Source organism: Ambystoma mexicanum, chromosome 2p, assembly GCF_040938575.1.
Source record: "Ambystoma mexicanum isolate Mex_15411 chromosome 2p, UKY_AmexF1_1, whole genome shotgun sequence".
In the NCBI taxonomy this organism is placed as follows: domain Eukaryota; kingdom Metazoa; phylum Chordata; class Amphibia; order Caudata; family Ambystomatidae; genus Ambystoma; species Ambystoma mexicanum.
The window spans coordinates 1,347,740,231-1,347,763,627 of record NC_090923.1 but is presented as its reverse complement, the minus strand read 5'-3'; the positions used below and the strand labels follow the sequence as shown (position 1 = coordinate 1,347,763,627).

At 42.9% G+C, this 23,397-nt stretch overlaps 1 protein-coding gene across 2 annotated transcripts in view; it reads left to right on the top strand.

Annotated features, from left to right (window-relative positions):
- The window catches only part of MYO15A (myosin XVA), a 3,541,761-nt gene that overhangs the window by 634,059 nt on the left and 2,884,305 nt on the right, over positions 1 to 23,397 (top strand). For both annotated transcript variants that reach the window (XM_069645706.1, XM_069645705.1), the window contains exons 13-14: positions 4,905 to 5,028; positions 6,118 to 6,213. In XM_069645706.1, coding sequence (XP_069501807.1) covers positions 4,905 to 5,028; positions 6,118 to 6,213 — 220 coding nt within the window. The remainder of the gene's footprint in view (positions 1 to 4,904; positions 5,029 to 6,117; positions 6,214 to 23,397) is intronic.

The window sequence follows — 23,397 nt, the reverse complement described above, 5'->3', positions numbered from 1 at the left end:
CCGGACAGTCTCGAAGAAAGTGCCCTGAGTTTCCGCAATATAGGCATAATTGCAACTGTTTCCTCCTTTCCCGCTCCCTTTGTGTTAGAGGACCTTTCAGACCCCCTATTTGCATGGGTTCCCCGGAGTCTACTCCTTTGGAAGGAGTTGGCGGTTTGGAAAATACTCGAGCATCAAACTTGGAATGATCGGCCTTCCTGTTCTGCAGCCTGTGATCTATTTGAACGACCAAGTCTATATAATCCGAACAGTCTTGTGGGGGATTCACTACTTGGGCTAAAACGTCTTTGAGCTCTCCACGTAGACCTCTATAAAACAGCGTAATCCTTTTGTCCTCAGGCCATTGAGTTTCCACTATTAGTCTATTGAAAGATGCAATATAAGCCAAAAGGTCTTGATTACCCTGTCGCAACGAAAGAAGCTCATTGTCCAAGGCCTGCCCCTGTGAATGTCTTGCGAACAGTTTTTCCATACTAAGCTGAAAGGCTTGAAAATCATGGAGAACCGGATCATCTTGATTAACTAGAGGGATCGACCAGTCTGCCGCATTGCCACTAAGGTACGAAAGTACAAAAGCTACTTTTGCTTGATCAGTTGGAAAGGCTGCTGGCCGGCATAAGAAGTGCAACCGGCACTGATTGATAAATACTGCAAACCTCTTTGGGTCACCAGAAAATCGTTCGGGCGGAGCCAGAGGTACATTCCCAGGTAGGTTGATCTGCACTGGATTCATAGAGGATGTTGAAGGAAGATTTGCCCCTGATGCGGGTAACGGGGTCTGTCCGGCTTGTGACTGTAGCACTTGTCTAGCAAGATTGTCTGTTCTCTCCTTGGAAATAATTAGTTCCCTTCTTAGAGCATTCGTTTCCTGACGAGCTGCATGCACTTCTGCCCTTAGTTCCCCAAGTAACCGGGCTAGGGGGTCAGTATCCGAGGTTTCCATAGCGCCTGGGCGAGAGTTTTGCGGTAGGCTTTGCGTTCTGTAACACTCACCTGATTCTCGCAGAGGCGCCGGTCTTGACTGGGCGACTACCGTATCTTCAAAGGTGATGTGTAGCACCCGGTTGGCTCTTTGGGCTGGACCTCTGTGCACTGTATGCCTGACGTGTAGAGTAAGATGTCTGCAGATAGAAAATATGGGGTTAATGAACTGGGGTTATTGGGGTGTCCCTATCTCTTTCCTCTTCTCCTCTCCTGTAGACCCCCAAAGGTTAACGCTCTCACCTTAGGTAAGTGAATGCCGAGCTCTCCATCTGCCTCGGGGCAGGGTGCTGTAACCAGTTTCTTCACTGGATAGGTAGCGCAGGCCTCTTGACTTCAGAGGACTGCTGTCCATCGTTTACTGCACGAACGGTAAGTTTCGAGTCATTCAAATGTCTTTAAAGTCTTTAGTAATGATGTCTCTTGTTTTGCAGGGTTCCGGCGATGGCGGATGACGGGCTGAAGTGAGTTGAAGATGGAGCCCGTGTGATGAATAGAAGCGCCTGGAAGCACGTAAGTAAGCGCTTGTTGCCTGCTTCACTATGCGCTCTAACTGTCTTTTTATTTTGCAGGTACGAGTTCGGAGCGGCTGCAGGGTGCCGGAATACCCACTGGATTAGATGTGGAAAGGAGTAATGGCACGTGAGTATTAAAGTTCCCCAATGTCTTTAAACGCACCTTGTTTTGTCTTTCAGATGCCGGAATGCAGTGTGAAGACCTCCGGAGCGCACGAAGAGTAGGTAAGCCTTTGCCTTTCAGATGCCGGAATGCTAACCTGTTCTTTCTTGTCTTTATAGGTGTTGCTGAAGACTGGATTCAGGATGGTAAGCCTTTGCCTTTCAGATGCCGGAATGCTAACCTGTTCTTTCTTGTCTTTATAGGTGTTGCTGAAGACTGGATTCAGGATGGTAAGCCTTTTTCCTTAGGCCCTGGACCGGATGCAGAAGACACGATGAGCGTTCTGCTGCAGAGGTTGCAGAATAACGCAAAGCAAGATTCATCCACCGGGTGTGGTTTAAATAGCCTCCTGTAGTGCTTAGGTGTCTCCTTCCACAGCCACGCCTAAGTAAGAAAAGAGTTCCTGGTAAGAAAAGAGTTCCTGCCTTCCAGAAGAGTTCCAGTGTTCTGAATCTAGGGAGTGTCTCCAGCCCCACCCAACAGGAAAAGTAGTTCCAAACAGAAGAGGATCAGAGGCTCAACTGGCAGGCAAGTAAGCAGCATGGTCTGCTGAAGGTAAGTCCACCCAAGCATTATGAGCCCGGCGCTTCCAGCGCTGGGACTGGGCATATTTATGAGCCTGGTGCCACTGGCGCCAGGACTGGGTCCAAAAGGTCCCAATTGGGACTGGTTGGCACTCGGAACCTGGGTTATGGATCTGCTTCCAAGGGAGTTGGGAAAACCCTGACCTTTTGGAAGCAGAGATCATGACAGCAGGTAACACATTTCACAGTGACATTTATCAGTTTGCATATCTCACACTACAAAAACCATGGGGCACATATTACAAATCACTTTACCAAGGAGCAAATATCAGAGTGCGAATTGCAGGCCTTACATTTCGCAGTACAAAATGTATATATTGCAGGGCAATCCTGTTGCAGAAAAATCCTTTAAACTATGTTGTTTACTCGGTCAAAGAGCTGGAAAATTATTTAGAGTGATGTGACTAACCTGGTCCATGAGCAGAAAAATACTTTTAAGTGATGTTGCTTACCTGGTCGATTAGCAGATATGTGCTCAGGAGCCAGAGCGGAAAGCACAAAACATTGGTGATACTGCAAACGGGCAAACAGGTGTCACACTTAAGCTTCTGCACAGGCCTCACTTTTTGACCCTACACAGGTGCCTCCTTTTATTCCTTGTGCAGGTATCACAATTAGCTACTGTACAGACACAATGAAAAACATTTGAAAATGAGAGAGGGTGTCTATATGAACGTGAAGGCAAAGTTCCCAGAGCCTTGAGAAACTACTTGAAAGTGTGAAATAGTGAATGCAGTTACTTGGAGGCAATACCCTTAGAGAATTTGAGAAAGCAATTAATGTGAGAACCAGTTTATTTTGGAACTTGAAGGACAAGTTCTTAAGGACCTGAAACCAAGAGACTCAGAAGGAAAGTACTTTGGATAATGGAGAGAATAGGTTTTGGAGTTCTGAACTGCCTGACAGTCCATTTTATTTAATAGAATGATTGAATCCTTGTTATCTTATCATGTGTAAGGTCTCACTAAAGTATGGAATGAAGGGACCGTTGAAATGCCTGACCAATGTTTCTTGACCACTGAGAATAGACTTAGACTACGTTGCATTTCATAGTTCTTTAGCTACTTTAGCTACTCTCTGTCATTACAGAAGTGGGCAACAAGATAAGGACCCACATCTGTGAATTGCCCTTCCACTTACAGATTCAGTTACAAAAGAAAAGAGATAGATGAAAATTCATAGGCAACCTTTCAATAGAACGGAATACTATCCCCAATGGTAAAGAAGAGAGATCTCAGTCATTGCCACACATCACTTCATGGTTGTCTATCATTGCCCAATTTATTATGCATCTTTCTTTTTATATCTGTTTATACTTTGCTGTTATCCTGTCACCGTCTTTCTGGCCATTCAATCGTATACATCTGTATTTGTCAACTGTATCTGCCCGTAGTCATCTCTGCATGTCTGTCAGTATTTGTCTGTTCATTCAACCATCCATTCTGTGCCTTTGTTTGTTTTGAGGCATCAAGCTGGCATTCAGTCATGCTACTGGGGTGGTTATAAAATCGAGACAGCTCAGCAGATGACCATCTGTGGTAAATTGATAAAGTTCATATATATGATCAGGTCTTGTAGTTAGGTAGTGATCTTTCACACCATTAATTAAACACAGCATCGTTGTGGTCAGGAGGAATGAGATGTGACACTTTTCAGTGGGCTAACTCAATCTTGTTCGTGAGCCCAGGATAATAGTGTCCCTTGAGAGCTGTCCCCTTTTGCGGTGCCTCAGAACTCAATGTTATCTGCCCCTTTACTCAAAGTGCAAATATGCTGTGTTGGACATATCACCCATATGGCATAATCTGCAAAGTTTGCAGTATGGCAATGACACACAGATGTCGGTTTTATCATCTGAAGAATGACATATAAGATACAATATACCATACAAGAGCAAATTTGCTGAAATCTTTTTTCATGATCCTGGGAGGCAACTTTAACGTCCCACTTGGCAGTGGTGAAGTTCAACTTGAGGAAAAGTTGCATGAGGAGAGCAACATTATGAATATACCAAAGCCTAGAAGGATACAGCTCAATCCAGAGAAGGGGAGTAAGCAAATGCAATCCATACTAGGGGCTGTGGGTGAATGGCAGGTTGCCTTCCAATATTCCACTGATCGCCAGAGTCTTTCAATGAGATCCTGGATATAATGTAAGCTTCGCAGTTTCGGCCATAACACTGGACAGCATATTAGACCTTGATATTGATAGGTCAGATTGAATCCACAAGCAACCAACTAATATGCACGTTAATCTTTTTCAGTTGACTGTGGCTGGGTGGGTCTCCTCAACTGCAATGAAAATTATATTGATAGATCTCCCGCAAAGATCAGATGCACCTGGAGTCCTCATAAATTGAATGGGATAGGGAAGGTTCCTATTCAACCTTTCTCTTATGATTAGATCTTTCCGGTTCCCATCCTTAGTGCTCTCCCCCCCCCTAGCCTTTTCACTCTGAGGTTGACATCATTGTATATATAACCCAAAACATACCTCTTTCATATAATTTAAGACATCGCCTATCCTTCACTACTCTTCATGCGATTCTGCACTGAATTATTTAGTCACATATGAGCATTTTATATGGCATTCTTTCAGCTGTTCCTCACAGAGTAGACATTTGGCACATCATACGTCTTGTGATTACTCTTTTTCCCTCAGAGATGCAATTGCCAAGATTCTCTATTCTCTACTCTTCAACTGGATTACAGAAAGAATCAACAAACAGGTTTTCCCCAAAGAAGCATCTTTGTCCATCGCTATATTGGACATCTATGGATTTGAGGTAAGCCGGTGTGCCTTTGAAAATCAATGGTGCATTAAAAAATCTGTGCCGACTGAAGTCATGTGGCCTGGTCCACCCTGTGTAATTCTGGAGCAACGGGTGATGCTGGCTGGGTTGAATTTTGACAAGACTCTACACATTAGCGAAGGATCTGCAAATTCACAGTCACTATCCGGTACACAAATCACCATTCGCAAATCACCATCTTTTTCCAAACATAGATATTATGGCACCCGCCTTGCTATCTGAAGTATGTTATTTTATGGCTGGGTTCTCCATTAACACACTTGAATGTCTCCTCTATTGATATTTTGTCTTTTGGTGATTTGTAGGCTGGGACCCAAAAGTAAAAGTGTGTCTCATTGCTTCTGTAGGTAATGTGAGTAATAGACAGGAGGAATAAAAGTAAAGCAACAAGAGCACAATACACCAAATTTAAGGAATAGCAAACCCAGGAGACAATACCATGTGAGCACTAAATCACCATGTGCAAGCTTAAATGGCAAAAGTAAACAACATCGAAACACAATATGTTTAGATTTTTGGTGGCAATTAGATGGGTTTTTGGTTCAAGCACAAATAACATTCACATTGACCATTCGCAAATGACACAATCCATGCAGTCATATATTGCGGAAGATTGCCCCAGGATTGATGTACATAAATAGGTTTTGAGGTAACTAAGGTGTTAGGTAACCACTTTTTAGCATTGAGCCCTCCAAGCAAAATCTCAATAATGTATTGAATGTAGCCCTGGGTAAGCATTGGGGGTGGGAGGTTAGTCAGCGTACATTCTGAGGTAGAATCCTGCTGAAAAACGTGCGGGGAAATGGTTCTTTTCTACTTTCTATTACAATAGATGTTTTCAGATTTGTTTAGTCCCTATATTATTGCGGGTTTGTGGCATGAGTCCCGGACAAAAGGTTCCAAGAACCACAGACATACAGCATCAACTGAAAGATGTTACTGTTAATAGGACTAATTTTGACGTTTAGTTATAATTGAGTGACAGTGTTTAGTAAATGCAAACTGTGAACATAGTAGTCTTTCGTATGTCTGTTTAAATGACCAGATTCCTACCTTTTTCAGGATCTTACATTCAATAGCTTTGAACAATTATGCATCAACTATGCAAATGAATATCTTCAGTTCCTGTTCAACAAGATAGTGTTCAAGGAGGAGCAGGTGTGTATTTTAATATATCCATTCAGTTATTGTAAATGTAATCCACTTGCATCAACCAACATACGCTTGGATTGCTAATATTACTATGGCACCTGTTATTGACACTGAGATGAATTGCTTCATAATTAGTGACCTCCCTTTCTGTGTATTTGAACTGCTTTCAGCTCAGGGTGATTGCTTCTGGGAGATGATCTTCCTAGCCCATATTACTTCTGTAACCTTATGAACCTGGTTTTAGCCTTAGTCAACTGTATTATGTACCCTGTTTGTCAGTTGCCTTTGGTATCATGGATAAAGAAAGTCGACTACGTATACACATGGTCATCCCTGTTTTGTCTCTGATTATTGGACATGTTAGTTTTATCCATGGTCTGTTCATGATCATCACTGCCATTTCATCCATGCATGGTGTCCATGGTAACATGGATAAACAGCACTACCGATGTATATACATGGTCAGCACTGTTCTGTATTTTTGTCCATGGTCTGTTTATAATTCAGGGTAATTACATGCATGTTCTCTGTCCATGAAACAGGGAAAAACCAGGGCTGTCCCTTGCCATGCATAACCAGCCTTGATATGGCCACGGTAATCTTACAATGGCTTGGCCATGAGGCATGGACATACATCTTTGATTTTGCTCATCTCTTTATTTAGCAAATAATTATTAAGTCTAAAGGTTTGGTAATGTTTGGAAGTAAAATGTGTATTTCAGTTAACAATAGCGTATAGTTACTGTTTTACTGAAACCCCCCAAAGGAACCACAACTCCATAACCCCAACCTTCTTATGAATTTAATATAAACCCTAACAATTTCAATTTCCTTACACCCTCTAAAAGTCTAGTTAATCTAAATTGTTTTATGTGCACAATTGCTGTGAAAGGTGCTCAGATTGCATAAATCCTATACACTGAGCAGACCAGGGACTTCTACTACCAGTATAGGGAACTTCAAATGATGTTCCCCAGGGCTGAGACTATTTTCCTACCCTCAAAGCTTTGCAAAATTACAGCAAGTTATGGTTTAATTCTAAGATGAAAATAGCTCACAGTGAACATATACATTTTTATTTCTGTGTAACATCTTTTCACTATACAGTTCATAAAGCTATCCTGATACTTTTAGATTACTTTGAAAGTGTGCACTACCCAGCCACTAGTTGTTCAACAGGAAAAACAGATCTGTCATAAAAGGATTGTTTTCCATGTTTGTGCATTTTGTCTGCTTTCAAAATAGTAGTCTGCATGGAATATTCTAGAATTGAGAACAGACAAATGTTATAGGGGTATGGCCTATTTCTACCAGCAGAATTTCCTGGGACAACTGGGTGACTTTTACCAGCCATGCTCATCCATTGTTATAAATGGTTTTAATTTTAAACCATAAAGGTATAAAATGAACAAGGGGTAAACAAATATACCAGGCCATTCAAATATTCATATTTATGGTTCTCCAAACTCTTCAGGATCAGGGACAACCATGTATGTCCATTGTACAATGGGCATCAAACGACCATTGTTGCCCATGCTCATCAAATACCTGGAGGAACATGGACAATCATGTATGTCCATGATAACATGTTCACAAACAGATCACTATTGTCTGTGATCTTTCCCTGAGATCATCTACCCCTGTGGTTGGTTGCAATGGTAAACCTGTGTCACATTTATGGACAAACCATGGTTGTCGATGTTTGTCCAGGGTAAAACCTAGGACAACCATGGTTTGTCCACAAACCTAAAAACTAGGTAGTCTGGAGCTCTGGCAAAGCCATTTAACCTCAATGTGCTCTCGGAGGAGGCACTTAAAGTTACCTCCCAGTTTCTCTTGTTGTGCCTGCTACTTGTTATGCTAGAAATGCAATGGAGCTTACCCTTCACATAGATGGGAAAACATAGCAAAACACAAGGGAAACCCGTTGCTCATACCTAGTTTACCAGCCGATCAAATACAGCTTTAAACAAAGGTGGGCTTATGGTGATGTAATCCATTGACATGGCAGACTCTCTCTTCATGCAACATTTTTTGTATTATAATCTCACAATCCGTGATGCCTCAGCATCAGTCTGATTATGTATTGTTAAAAACGTCCATCGTTTCTATTGGTGTTAACACATATTCTTGGTTTCGTGTCAATAACACATTTTTTAGAAAAATCTTTTTTTTTTAAAGACATGTTTCTTACTAAAAAAACAGCATTGAATATTTCCAGTTTAAAAACAAATTTGTATACAGTAAGGTTAATAACTATTACTTACATGTTGATAAAGCCCTATGCTGGATCACTGAACACACCATTTTCCAAACATTTTTCAAACAGTATCTCTACGTGGATGGTTTAATGAACAAAAATAGACATTATTACTATCTTTTTGTTGGTGTTCTGACCAGTATCCCTTCTAAGATATATTGGTGTGACCTCAGCTACAAGACATAAACATTGACACTCTTTATTTCGTCCTTCTGGGAATTTGATACCATGTTCCCTTTTCTTTTCTAAAAGGTCTTCATCAAGAACAAGCTACATTGTTGCATTACATTCAATGATGCTGAATTTTTCACCATCTGTGATACAGTTCTTAGGTTTCTTTTATTACAACTATAGAACTCAGATTCAATGTGCACGTAACGTAAATGAATAATGTAAAAGCCTTGCGTAAGGCTTTTACTCCATTCACGTTACAGCTTATTTTCAAACATTTGTATGGCAGAGAGTGGAGATGGAACACAACTTGCCCTTTTGATGTCTCCCTTCCACTCCACCATACAAATGCTCCAGCATTTGCGCCGGCATGGATTTTCATGCCAGCACAATTGCTGGAAATACCTATCGATCCGCCAGCATAATGCTCCAGCATAAAGCAGGCGGTCCCCATTCATTTTGCATGCTGCATGGCAGGCAGCGTGTACAATTACACTTAAACCCTGCTCAACATGCTGGGATGTGTTAGGGAAAGGGTAGGAGAAGTGGAATTGTTGGACTCTTGCCCACATGCAGGAAAGGGGAAAGAGAAATGTGAGGGGTGATTAGCCGGCAGTGCGTGTCTGGTATAGGGGAGTAGTGCATGGATACCCGGGAGTCAGAAAAAGGAGCGGGATGCAGGCAAGCAGACGTCCATTGTGGTAAAGAGGGGTGTGGCAAAAGTGGCATGTACGTGTATATCATGCATGAAGCCAAAATAGAACCATCCATCCTGCCACACATAACATACATCCTTCACAATCATCACGTCAGCATACCAGCAAGACTTTATCAGAAGCTCGGTGTGCAAGTTACAACTTTTCTCTGGGAAAAACACCTTTCTGTTTGACTTTAATTGTTTTAACTATTATTTTACAACTATTATTGTTATGTATATTTTGTGTGTGTGACCAGATGGCTATTGTCGATTTGTGGTAAAAAAACTGAACTGAAAAATCTTTGATATATACAGGTGATCCATTTCTGTTTAAAATATACTGGATAAAATTCCCACTATTTGACACCAACCTGTCACATTCTCCTCATCATAGTACAACAATCTAGTTTTAACCAACACTTTAAAAGCAGAAGTCGATAGTTGAAATAATATGGAGTCCACATCTGGGAACCGAGATTTCACCATGGATTTCACATTCCCAAAATAGTCAGCCTCAGAGATGTCACTCATTTTACCATGGGCTAGCATCAATCTTCTTAATAAGATGCTTGTGTCAGATCCAACCGTCATCGGGTAAACCATCATTGTCTTAGATAACACAGTGGTTGCAATAGACTGTAATCGAAATTGAAGATATATATAGCCCACTGGACTGGATACTGGCATTCTAAACAAAGATTTTAGTGCTTTCCTCTCCAAGCATTTCAATTCCCTGCAGTAATTGTGTGTCCATATCTCGACTCCATACAAAAATGAGGCAAGTCATTTAGTTCTATATAGCATCCTTATGATCTCAGAAGAGAAGCTACCCTCAAGCCCTCAAATGTATTGATAGTGCCCAGCGACTGTAAAAACGTATTGCGACTATATGTCCAATGTTTTTTCCAATTTAATTTGTTGTCAATCACAACCCTCTAAGTATTTGTATGACAGAACTGTTTACATTTTTAGTATGATTTAACATCCAACAAAACACTTTTTCTTTCCCATCTAGCGGGGTAAAGGCCATAGTTTTAGTTTTGTCTACATTGATTTTTAATCCATTATTTAATGCATATACACCTGGTGCATCCAATTGGGTATGGTCAATTAAAGCAAATCATCAGCGTATCCCAGCCACGCTCTTTTATTAATTCCCAAATGTATCTGGGCACAAGCTAAATCCATTCAGTATGTCATCCAGATCAGCCAAATAGAGGTTAAATAATGTTGGTGTTATAATACACCCCTGCTTGACTCCTCGCCCCATGGGGATCCAATTTTTAACTTGGCCCTTACTGTCCATTCAACTTTTCACTCTTGTATTACTGTAGAGAAGAATCATGGATAATAGCCCACTGGGAATTTTCCAAGATGCCAGTTTCCTCCATAGGAACTCTCTATTAATGGTGCCAAACGCTGTGCTAAAATCGACAAACGCAGAGCAAACTGGCAGTTGAAGAACCTTCCATGAATGTTCTGCTAAGGAAACCAATGCTAACAAATTATGGAGGGTGCCAGAGTGTTTCCTGAAACCGGATTGGTTGAATGGAAGTACATTATTGTTATCTATCCATTCACTAACTTCTCCCAAGAGTACCCTGGTAAACATTTTCGCTGGAATATCCAACATGGCCAGTAGCCGGTAGTTTAACAGGCTCTTGCCAACTGCCTTTCTTGTGTATTGGGACGATAACACTGTCCCACCAAGAGTCTGGAATAACTCCCACTCGAGCAATGCAGCTAAACAATCTACCCAATGCCACTGCCCACAATTCAGGGTTCTTTTTAATCAATGCGTTGCATGACACGTCTGGGCCAGCTACATTTGAACATTTTAAAGTCTTTATCAACTTAATCAACTCAGGCACAGAAACAGTAAACTCCCAGCTCTTGGGGGACTTCCAACCTATAGGTTTGCATTAACCAATGCCAATAGTACGATCAATGTTGTTAACCCACTCTGCATTGGATGCACTATTCAAATTCCCTGCTGTTATCTTCTTTGAATTAATCTTTCCCCAACACAAACTATGTTCATAATTATTTTTTATTTTTTATTTTATTTGTTTAGTGGTTAAATTCAACCTTTTAAATATCAAACATCAAACATTTATAAACATCAAAATTAAGAAATACTGTATTGATATAATAAGCAAATAAAATACAAAGATAAAACACAATATACCAAAGAAATTATTATATAAAACTACATTAAAGTATATGCTTAAAACTTAAAATAAATTTAACATCATTATTTCATATCTGCACACAAATTTTGTAAAAGATTTTACAGTACATTTCATACATCAGCGCAACACCCAGCTACTCATTTACCTCACTTTCAACCAACTGAAAAACTGAATCCAAGAAATGAACTATCACAATTCTGACTGCTTGTTTGGTACTAGAAAAGATCATCTGCCAAGTCTGTTCATTTTCTACTGGGCAATAAATTGCAAATATACCTTTAAAATAGGTGAATCATTTCGCATCCAGCATTGGACATGACACAATTACGTGTTGCAAGGTTTCTTTTTCTGATAAGTTCTTGCGAAAAACGACAATAGATTTGCTCCTGAGGTAATTGATTCCGACTGGCCAACACATCATTAGTGGGCCAGAGATTGAATCTAAAGCACATATATTGTCGGCGAATATAAGAAGGACATTTAATTAAATAGTCCTCTATCTCACGATACCATTTTATTCCAAACAAGAAAACGTTAAAATCCTTGTATGTTGCACATTTGGTTTGATTGCAGCTCCAGTCGAACTGAAAGATTTTAGTTTTAGTTCGACCAGGATTCTGCAAAAGTAGATCAAGAGTAACTGATGCATCAGCCATGGCATCTAATATGTAATTCCGCCATGTATGCAGAAACACATGATTTGATGATAACAAGTAGTGAGCTGCTGCACATAGCACATTCATTGCATTGATTTCCATGGACATTTTCTCATCAGAGTGCACATGTGCCACAAAACTTGGGAGTAGAGCGAAAGTATACCTAGTTCAAACCGTATAATCGGCAAAGGAGTACAACTTGGTAAACGTAGCACTTATTTCCAAAATCGAGACTCTAATATGTCCCAATATACACGGTCTCTAGGAAACCTAGTTTCTGACCCATAAAGTAAAATGGGAGTCACTTTTTGTTGATAAAAAGTGATAATATGCTTATACGAACATTTCCCATATTTGAAAGTTAGAATTTTTGCTTGTGATGTTAGGGTCTGCAATTTATTAGCTAAGTCCATGTTATTTGTGTCATTGGTGGTGGTACAAGTCATAGTCATTCCTAAATACTTATAATAGTTTGCAACCATTAATTCAGTATTGTGCAAATGCCACTTGAATCCGGATTTCTTCGATTCAGTAACATTTCTACAACCAAGAATTTGTGTTTTATCAGTATTAATCACCAAATTGTTCTCATATATATAAATATCAAGTCTAGTCAACAGATTTTAAAGACCACTTGGGGTCTGGGACAAGAGGACCAAATCGTCTGCATACAATAGACAAGTACTTTTTTGATGACCGAGCTTTGGTGCATCCCCTATAGCATCTACAAATGATTCTCCTATATCCAAAATAAACAAATTAAACAAAGTGGAGGACAATATGCACCCCTGCTTAAGGCCACGCAGGATGGAAAAAGAGGAGGATAGGCGACCATCAAGAGATAACCTGACTTGCATTGTAGTGTTAGTATGGAGGTGCATAATGAGTGCAAGCAAGGAGGGAGGGCATTTATCATTTTTTTGTTTATTATACAAAAGGAGCCGATCAATGGAGTCAAATGGCACCCTAAAATCCACAAAGGCTAGGTATAATGGGTGTTTCTCATGGGCATATTGAGTTTTACTCATGTAAAGGGTAATGATGTTAGGTGCGGTTCCTAGAGCAACAACGAATCCGGCTTGAAAAGGAGCTTGCAAGTTAGCTCTGAGAGTCCATCCATTAAGTTCTTTCAACATGAGACGACTAAAAAAAATTCCTGGAGCATCTAAAAGGGCGATCGGACGATAGCTAGAAGGTAGCTGCCGATCTCCCTTTTTGTATATAGGTACCAAGGTTGAATGTTTCCAAGAGCGGGGTAACAATTGGGTATGATTTATAGACGTAAATATGTCAAACAAAATTTTTGCCCAGAGCTCTGGATGCTGTTTAAATGTATAATTAGATAGACCATCTGATCCAGGTGCTCTGGGGCGACTTATCTTGTCACTATAGAATCGAATATCTTCCAATTGGAAATCTAGATAAAATGCTTTTTCAACATCAACAAGAGCCAGGTCACTCCCACTGTAACGCTCACCTGATTCTCGCAGAGGCGCCGGTCTTGACTGGGCGACTACCGTATCTTCAAAGGTGATGTGTAGCACCCGGTTGGCTCTTTGGGCTGGACCTCTGTGCACTGTATGCCTGACGTGTAGAGTAAGATGTCTGCAGATAGAAAATATGGGGTTAATGAACTGGGGTTATTGGGGTGTCCCTATCTCTTTCCTCTTCTCCTCTCCTGTAGACCCCCAAAGGTTAACGCTCTCACCTTAGGTAAGTGAATGCCGAGCTCTCCATCTGCCTCGGGGCAGGGTGCTGTAACCAGTTTCTTCACTGGATAGGTAGCGCAGGCCTCTTGACTTCAGAGGACTGCTGTCCGTCGTTTACTGCACGAACGGTAAGTTTCGAGTCATTCAAATGTCTTTAAAGTCTTTAGTAATGATGTCTCTTGTTTTGCAGGGTTCCGGCGATGGCGGATGACGGGCTGAAGTGAGTTGAAGATGGAGCCCGTGTGATGAATAGAAGCGCCTGGAAGCACGTAAGTAAGCGCTTGTTGCCTGCTTCACTATGCGCTCTAACTGTCTTTTTATTTTGCAGGTACGAGTTCGGAGCGGCTGCAGGGTGCCGGAATACCCACTGGATTAGATGTGGAAAGGAGTAATGGCACGTGAGTATTAAAGTTCCCCAATGTCTTTAAACGCACCTTGTTTTGTCTTTCAGATGCGGGATGCAGCGCCGAAGGCCTCCGGAGCGTGCGAAGAGTTGGTAAACTTTTGTCTTTCAGATGCCGGAATGCAGTGTGAAGACCTCCGGAGCGCACGAAGAGTAGGTAAGCCTTTGCCTTTCAGATGCCGGAATGCTAACCTGTTCTTTCTTGTCTTTATAGGTGTTGCTGAAGACTGGATTCAGGATGGTAAGCCTTTGCCTTTCAGATGCCAGAATGCTAACCTGTTCTTTCTTGTCTTTAGAGGTGTTGCTGAAGACTGGATTCAGGATGGTAAGCCTTTTTCCTTAGGCCCAGGACCGGATGCAGAAGACACGATGAGCGTTCTGCTGCAGAGGTTGCAGAATAACGCAAAGCAAGATTCATCCACCGGGTGTGGTTTAAATAGCCTCCTGTAGTGCTTAGGTGTCTCCTTCCACAGCCACGCCTAAGTAAGAAAAGAGTTCCTGGTACGAAAAGAGTTCCTGCCTTCCAGAAGAGTTCCAGTGTTCTGAATCTAGGGAGTGGCTCCAGCCCACCCAACAGGAAAAGTAGTTCCAAACAGAAGAGGATCAGAGGCTCAACTGGCAGGCAAGTAAGCAGCATGGTCTGCTGAAGGTAAGTCCACCCAAGCATTATGAGCCCGGCGCTTCCAGCGCTGGGACTGGGCATATTTATGAGCCTGGTGCCACTGGCGCCAGGACTGGGTCCAAAAGGTCCCAATTGGGACTGGTTGGCACTCGGAACCTGGGTTATGGATCTGCTTCCAAGGGAGTTGGGAAAACCCTGACCTTTTGGAAGCAGAGATCATGACAGTACCCCCCCTCAAGGCCCCTCCCAAACCGGGCTTCTCCGGGGGTTTTGGCTTGTCAGGAAATGTTCGGTGAAATCTTTTGATTAGGCGAGGAGCGTGGACATATTCAGCAGGTTCCCAGGATCTCTCTTGGGGGCCGTAGCCTTTCCAGTCAATTAGGTAGAATAGTTTAGATTTGGAGATCTTGGAGTCCAGAATGCTTTTGACTTCAAACTCGAGTTCTCCATCCACTAGGATAGGTTTTGGAGATTTGGTTAGTCGGGTTTGAGGTTGCACGGGTTTTAATAGAGAGACGTGGAAGACCGGATGTATCTTCATGTGCGGGGGCAAGTCCAACTTGACCGCTACTGGGTTTACTATGGTAGTGATGGAATAGGGACCAAGGTATCTTGGGTTGAATGTGCGTGGCCCTTTTAGAGATAGATATTTGGTGGATAACCAGACTTGATCCCCTACTTGATAGTGAGGGGCTTCCTTCCGATGTTGATCTGCTCCTTTCTTGTATTGTTCTTTAGCCCTTTGAAGGTGAGAAACAGCTTCCTTAAAGGCTTGGGTGATTGTAGAATGCAGGTAGTCTACTGCTGGTGTTTCAAGAACTTGGAGGGGATCCAACTCCGAGGTTCGAGGGTGACTGCCGTACAAAAGAAAAAACGGGGTTTACCCAGTTCCCGAATGGACAGAGTTATTGTAGGCATACTCGGCTATCCAAAGGATATCTTTCCAAGTTTTTTCAGTTTGTTGCAGCATGCAGCGTAAATACTGTTCCAGAGTTTGATTGGTCCTCTCGGTTTGTCCGTCGGTCTGAGGGTGGTGACTGGTCGATAGTCTCACATCAATTTGAGCCGACCGACAGCAACTTCGCCAAAAATGAGAAATAAATTGACTACCTCGATCCGAAATTAGAACCGAAGGAAAACCGTGCAGTCGGACGATGTTTTCGAGAAATTCTCGGGCCAGAGTTGCTGCTGTTGGCAAGCCTTTAAGCGGAATGAAATGCGCCATCTTGGAGAATAAGTCCACGATTACTAGAATCGTATTGTATCCGGAGCATGGAGGTAGATCGGTGATGAAGTCCATAGAAAGCGTATGCCAAGGGCGAGGTGGGATGTCAATAGGGCGTAAGAGGCCTGCTGGTCTTTCCTTTTGACTCTTGTTTTGGGCGCATACTCCACAGGACATTATAAAGTCTCTGATATCTTTTTTCCAAGACGGCCACCAGAAGTAGCGCTTGATCTTTTCTGAGGTCTTGGCTATACCGGGATGACCTTCCATTAAAGAGTCGTGATAACAAGAGATTACTTTTTTCTGTAAATCTGTGCTGGGTAGGTATAATCGTTCTTGGAAATACAATAAGTTGTCCTTTACTGCAAAGTCCTTTCCCTGCAGATGCCAATTCTGTATGTCTGCTGGAGTTACAAGTTGCCTGGCTTTATCCTTAACTTCCTCTATGGATTCTGTGGCGATTACACCCAGAATTCTTTGTTCGGGAATGATTGGTACAGGTTTAGGGTTGACCAAGTGTTCTTCCACTCCCATCCGAGAAAGGGTATCGGCTTTACCGTTCTTTGTACCAGGTCGATAGGTAATTATGAAGTCAAACTCGGCAAAGAATAATGCCCAACGGAGTTGTCTAGAGGATTGGGCTTTTGCGGTCTTCAAATATTGCAGGTTTCGGTGATCCGTAATCACAGTAACGGTGTGTCGGGCCCCCAGCAGATAATGCCGCCAAGCCTTAAAGGCAGACTTGATAGCCAGAAGTTCCTTGTCAGTAATCGTGTAATTGATTTCAGGAGGCGAGAATTTGCGGGACCAAAATGCCACGGGATGCAACTGATTGGTTACCGGGTCCTTTTGTGATAGAACTGCCCCCATGGCAAGGCTTGAAGCATCAGTTTCCACGATGTAGGGGAGTTCGGGGCGAGGGTGTTTTAAGATTGGTGCAGAGATAAATTTAGTCTTCAAATCCTGGAAAGCTTGTTCCGCCTCGGTAGACCATTCAAAACGTTTGTTTTTCTTTAACAAGGCAGTGATGGGGTGGACTATTCGAGAGAATTCGGGGATAAACCTGCGGTAAAAGTTAGCGAAGCCTAACATGCTTTGCACACCTTTTACGGAGGATGGTGATGGCCATTTGAGAACTGCATCGACCTTCTTTGAATCCATACGCACTCCGCCAGGTGATAATATGAATCCCAAGAATTCAACTTCAGTTACGTTGAAAACACATTTTTCCAACTTAGCGAAAAGTTTGTATTGACGCAATCTTTCGAGGATCATTTTCACGTGTTTCCGATGTTCAGATTCCGATGAAGAATAAACGAGGATATCGTCAATGTAAACAACAACACATACATCTATGAGCTCTCTGAGGACATCGTTCATAAAATATTGAAAGGCGGCCGGGGCATTGCAAAGTCCGAAGGGCATGACCTGATATTCAAATAGCCCATACTTGGTGCGGAAGGCCGTCTACCATTCATCACCCTCTTTTACTCGTACCAAGTGGTAAGCTCCTCTAAGATCCAGCTTTATATATATGCATGCTTTTCTGACTTGGTCCAGGAGTTCAGGGATCAAAGGTAACGGATATCTATTCTTAACGGTGATCTGGTTCAGGGAGCGATAATCGATACAAGTTCTAAGGTCTCCTTCCTTTTTTGGAACGAAGAACAAAGCTGAAGAAGCAGGGGACTTGGAAGGACGAATAAACCCATTTGCCAGGTATTGATCCAGGTATTGTCGAAGGTGAAGGTTCTCAGGCTCGGTGAGGGCATAAATTCTACTACAAGGAGGAGTAGATCCAGGTATCAGGTCTATCTGGCAGTCATAAGACCTATGAGGAGGTAGAGAGTTAGCCTGATCCTTCCGGAAAACATCTTGGTATTCTAGGTATTCGGGAGGTAACTGGGGAGTCTCTGAAGAAATTGCGGCCAGTGCAACACCAGGTGGAGGGTGAGAAGTAGAGACACATTCTGGAAACTGGACCGTTCTTGCTCGCCAATCGATCAGAGGATTGTGTTTCTCTAATCAAGGTATTCCTAGAATAATCTGAAACTGAGGGGCCTTGATCACATCGAACACGATCTTCTCATGGTGTCCATCTTGACTTACTAGCGTCACCTCTTGAGTGGTATGCGTTACTGGCCCGGAGGCTATCTCCGTACCATCCACCGTAGTAATGACGTCCTTTACAGCCTTGGGACAAAGAGTTAGATTCATCCTCAAAACCATTTCATGATCCACATAATTGCCGATGGCACCGCTGTCGACGTAAGCTTCAATTGCATGTAATCGATCCGGATTATCAGGGCTAATGAGGACCATAGGTATCACGAAATGCGAGGTCACGGAACTGGTTTTCACGCTCGGCAAGAGGACCTCTATTCTTGTCGGGCGAGGTCGTTTCCCTGCTCAGAGTTTGTAACTTTGGTAACTGCAGCTCCTACTGCCTTCTTGGCAGGTTTCACCGGACAGCCTCGAAGAAAGTGCCCTGAGTTTCCGCAATATAGGCATAATTGCAACTGTTTCCTCCTTTCCCGCTCCCTTTGTGTTAGAGGACCTTTCAGACCCCCTATTTGCATGGGTTCCCCGGAGTCTACTCCTTTGGAAGGAGTTGGCGGTTTGGAAAATACTCGAGCATCAAACTTGGAACGATCGGCCTTCCTGTTCTGCAGCCTGTGATCTATTTGAACGACCAAGTCTATATAATCCGAACAGTCTTGTGGGGGATTCACTACTTGGGCTAAAACGTCTTTGAGCTCTCCACGTAGACCTCTATAAAACAGCGTAATCCTTTTGTCCTCAGGCCATTGAGTTTCCACTATTAGTCTATTGAAAGATGCAATATAAGCCAAAAGGTCTTGATTACCCTGTCGCAACGAAAGAAGCTCATTGTCCAAGGCCTGCCCCTGTGAATGTCTTGCGAACAGTTTTTCCATACTAAGCTGAAAGGCTTGAAAATCATGGAGAACCGGATCATCTTGATTAACTAGAGGGATCGACCAGTCTGCCGCATTGCCACTAAGGTACGAAAGTACAAAAGCTACTTTTGCTTGATCAGTTGGAAAGGCTGCTGGCCGGCATAAGAAGTGCAACCGGCACTGATTGATAAATACTGCAAACCTCTTTGGGTCACCAGAAAATCGTTCGGGCGGAGCCAGAGGTACATTCCCAGGTAGGTTGATCTGCACTGGATTCATAGAGGATGTTGAAGGAAGATTTGCCCCTGATGCGGGTAACGGGGTCTGTCCGGCTTGTGACTGTAGCACTTGTCTAGCAAGATTGTCTGTTCTCTCCTTGGAAATAATTAGTTCCCTTCTTAGAGCATTCGTTTCCTGACGAGCTACATGCACTTCTGCCCTTAGTTCCCCAAGTAACCGGGCTAGGGGGTCAGTATCCGAGGTTTCCATAGCGCCTGGGCGAGAGTTTTGCGGTAGGCTTTGCGTTCTGTAACGCTCACCTGATTCTCGCAGAGGCGCCGGTCTTGACTGGGCGACTACCGTATCTTCAAAGGTGATGTGTAGCACCCGGTTGGCTCTTTGGGCTGGACCTCTGTGCACTGTATGCCTGACGTGTAGAGTAAGATGTCTGCAGATAGAAAATATGGGGTTAATGAACTGGGATTATTGGGGTGTCCCTATCTCTTTCCTCTTCTCCTCTCCTGTAGACCCCCAAAGGTTAACGCTCTCACCTTAGGTAAGTGAATGCCGAGCTCTCCATCTGCCTCGGGGCAGGGTGCTGTAACCAGTTTCTTCACTGGATAGGTAGCGCAGGCCTCTTGACTTCAGAGGACTGCTGTCCGTCGTTTACTGCACGAATGGTAAGTTTCGAGTCATTCAAATGTCTTTAAAGTCTTTAGTAATGATGTCTCTTGTTTTGCAGGGTTCCGGCGATGGCGGATGACGGGCTGAAGTGAGTTGAAGATGGAGCCCGTGTGATGAATAGAAGCGCCTGGAAGCACGTAAGTAAGTGCTTGTTGCCTGCTTCACTATGCGCTCTAACTGTCTTTTTATTTTGCAGGTACGAGTTCGGAGCGGCTGCAGGGTGCCGGAATACCCACTGGATTAGATGTGGAAAGGAGTAATGGCACGTGAGTATTAAAGTTCCCCAATGTCTTTAAACGCACCTTGTTTTGTCTTTCAGATGCGGGATGCAGCGCCGAAGGCCTCCGGAGCGTGCGAAGAGTTGGTAAACTTTTGTCTTTCAGATGCCGGAATGCAGTGTGAAGACCTCCGGAGCGCACGAAGAGTAGGTAAGCCTTTGCCTTTCAGATGCCGGAATGCTAACCTGTTCTTTCTTGTCTTTATAGGTGTTGCTGAAGACTGGATTCAGGATGGTAAGCCTTTGCCTTTCAGATGCCGGAATGCTAACCTGTTCTTTCTTGTCTTTAGAGGTGTTGCTGAAGACTGGATTCAGGATGGTAAGCCTTTTTCCTTAGGCCCAGGACCGGATGCAGAAGACACGATGAGCGTTCTGCTGCAGAGGTTGCAGAATAACGCAAAGCAAGATTCATCCACCGGGTGTGGTTTAAATAGCCTCCTGTAGTGCTTAGGTGTCTCCTTCCACAGCCACGCCTAAGTAAGAAAAGAGTTCCTGGTAAGAAAAGAGTTCCTGCCTTCCAGAAGAGTTCCAGTGTTCTGAATCTAGGGAGTGGCTCCAGCCCACCCAACAGGAAAAGTAGTTCCAAACAGAAGAGGATCAGAGGCTCAACTGGCAGGCAAGTAAGCAGCATGGTCTGCTGAAGGTAAGTCCACCCAAGCATTATGAGCCCGGCGCTTCCAGCGCTGGGACTGGGCATATTTATGAGCCTGGTGCCACTGGCGCCAGGACTGGGTCCAAAAGGTCCCAATTGGGACTGGTTGGCACTCGGAACCTGGGTTATGGATCTGCTTCCAAGGGAGTTGGGAAAACCCTGACCTTTTGGAAGCAGAGATCATGACACCCACCCACAGGAATTGTATACAATTGGGAAAAATGTTCTATCCAATTTTTCTCGGATACACTATTTAGTGGAATTATACTTTGGGAACCATTAGTAGTATAATTCAATATAGCCCATATATTTGGAGTGTTCTTAGTATGTAAGGCACTTAACATTTTAGCCCCATCATTCTGATATAGTTGAGATTTCTTGCTACGTCGCCAGTTTTTATACTGGGTTTGAATTTGTATAAGTAGCTTTGCTCTTAATTCAGGAAGTTGCTTTAGGCATTTCGTTTTTGTGACCTAAACAAACCTTTCCTCATCTTAACTTCATGGTCATACACATGGAGCTTTAATGTATGTTTGAATTGATTATGCGTATTATTTTGGAACATCTGCATCATGTCGCTGTATACTATATTATCTTTGGCGATACCCAGTTTTTCTTTATAAAGCTCCATAGAAAGAAATTCACTAAATGCCTTGACTGTGTCTTCTGACCATCATAGTCTATTCTGTTGACTACTGACTATCATGAGACCTTGCATATGTCCTATATTATTGGTTTTAGATTCAGCTCCCTGAGCCCATTTCATTAGAAGCATGTCCTGATCACTGATATCAGTTTCCAGGATACGGAAATCACAAACATAACGAAATAGATTGGCATTCACGTAGATGTAATCCAATATGGCTACACTTGTACTTCTGCGCCAGGTTGGATGGGCAGGGGTGTCAAACTTATATGCTCCATTCATCATGTGCATTCCACGTGATTTGACAGAGTAGTTCCATAATTTCAACCGAACCCTATCAGATAAATTCTCTTTTTGTAAGCATTTCAGATTCAAGTCTCCTGCTAGAACAACCTGATGAATAGACTTATCAAGAACAATGAGATCCATCAAGCTGTTTAAATCCTTAAGGGAGGTGGTGGTAGAAATAGTATAGGCTCCTTTAAGCTGAGCTCCATCCGCCTTGGGTAACCCCATTATTGAAACCTCATCCATGATTATAGAATCAATTATCACATCTTCAAAATAAGGAAGTATTAGTGGTATATTCTCAGTAACTACAGCAACAGTAGACGTGTTGACGTGTTAACTGGAGTCATGAGTCATGAGCTGGCCTTGAGTGGCTTGAAGCAATATTTTTGCATCCAATGTTCCAAACAGATTTGCCAAAGACTGCAAAGCCACATTCATTGCATTGGGAGTTATCTTGAGTGGTTTGTATGCAGAAACTACATTTTTAACCAAGTTGGGTTCAACGTTCAAAGACTAAGGCTTCCGAGGTGTTGGAGCAATGTAAGAAGCCGCTAAGTCAGAACATGATCGACTTATATCTGGGAATAACATTGGAGACCCAGATACATTTTCTGATAATACCTGAGCCGAAAACAGGACCTATTAAAGTCTAAATCAATGACAACCAGATCACTCAAAGATTGTTGGTAGACACACAGTTCAGAATGACGGCAGCTGCTGTTGGTGCCATGTCCAAGATCGCACTATCATTCGTGTTCGTGGGTGGATTAATTACTTGTCCAGATGGCCATGTAGCTTCTGTATGCAAACCCAACGCAGGGTCAAAGTTAGTTTCATTCATGGTTACACTTGCTGTCGTTCCTTGCCTTTTATTAACTGGCACCACTGATGAATTTTCCTCAGTTGCAAGTGTTTGCGGATCAACGTCTGCTTTTTGCGCCGATGTAGTGACAGTTCCTGCAGAACTAGTGAGTTTGCGTTCTTTGTAGAACTTTCGAATGTCGCAGCTCTTTTCAGGTTTATAGGCGGTCTTGGATATTTTAAAGGCCGGTCGGCCACTCAGAGTGGAGCATAAATAATTTGAGGAACGATTTTGCGTTGTATAAACAAAACAAGCCTTCAGCGGAGGCATGCCTGTTTTCAAAGAATAAGCCATAAATAGACTCTAATATGACTAACGAGCAATAGAAACCGGCGAAGTTACCTGCTCCTCCGCAAAGCCACGACCGACGCAGCGAAGCGGCAAAACGGTACTTCGCTGGTACTTTGCTCGTGGGCGTGCATGTGCCCGCTTATGAAGCTTCACGCCAAAGAAGCCGGGGCTTGGTATTTTGGCAAATTATCTGCTTAGAGTCAAGCATATACAACTCTAAATAAAAAAAGAAAATCAAGTATAATTATATGAATCGTAGTCCAAGTATAAATGTGTTCGTAGAGCAGAGGTTGATAAAATCCTTCATACCGTACGAAGTTGATTGCAGCAAGTATTCCAATCCGGAGAAAGACAACCAGAGAAACGCGGCAAAGCGGTACTTCGCCGGTACTTTGCTTGGTGCGCGCACACTGCT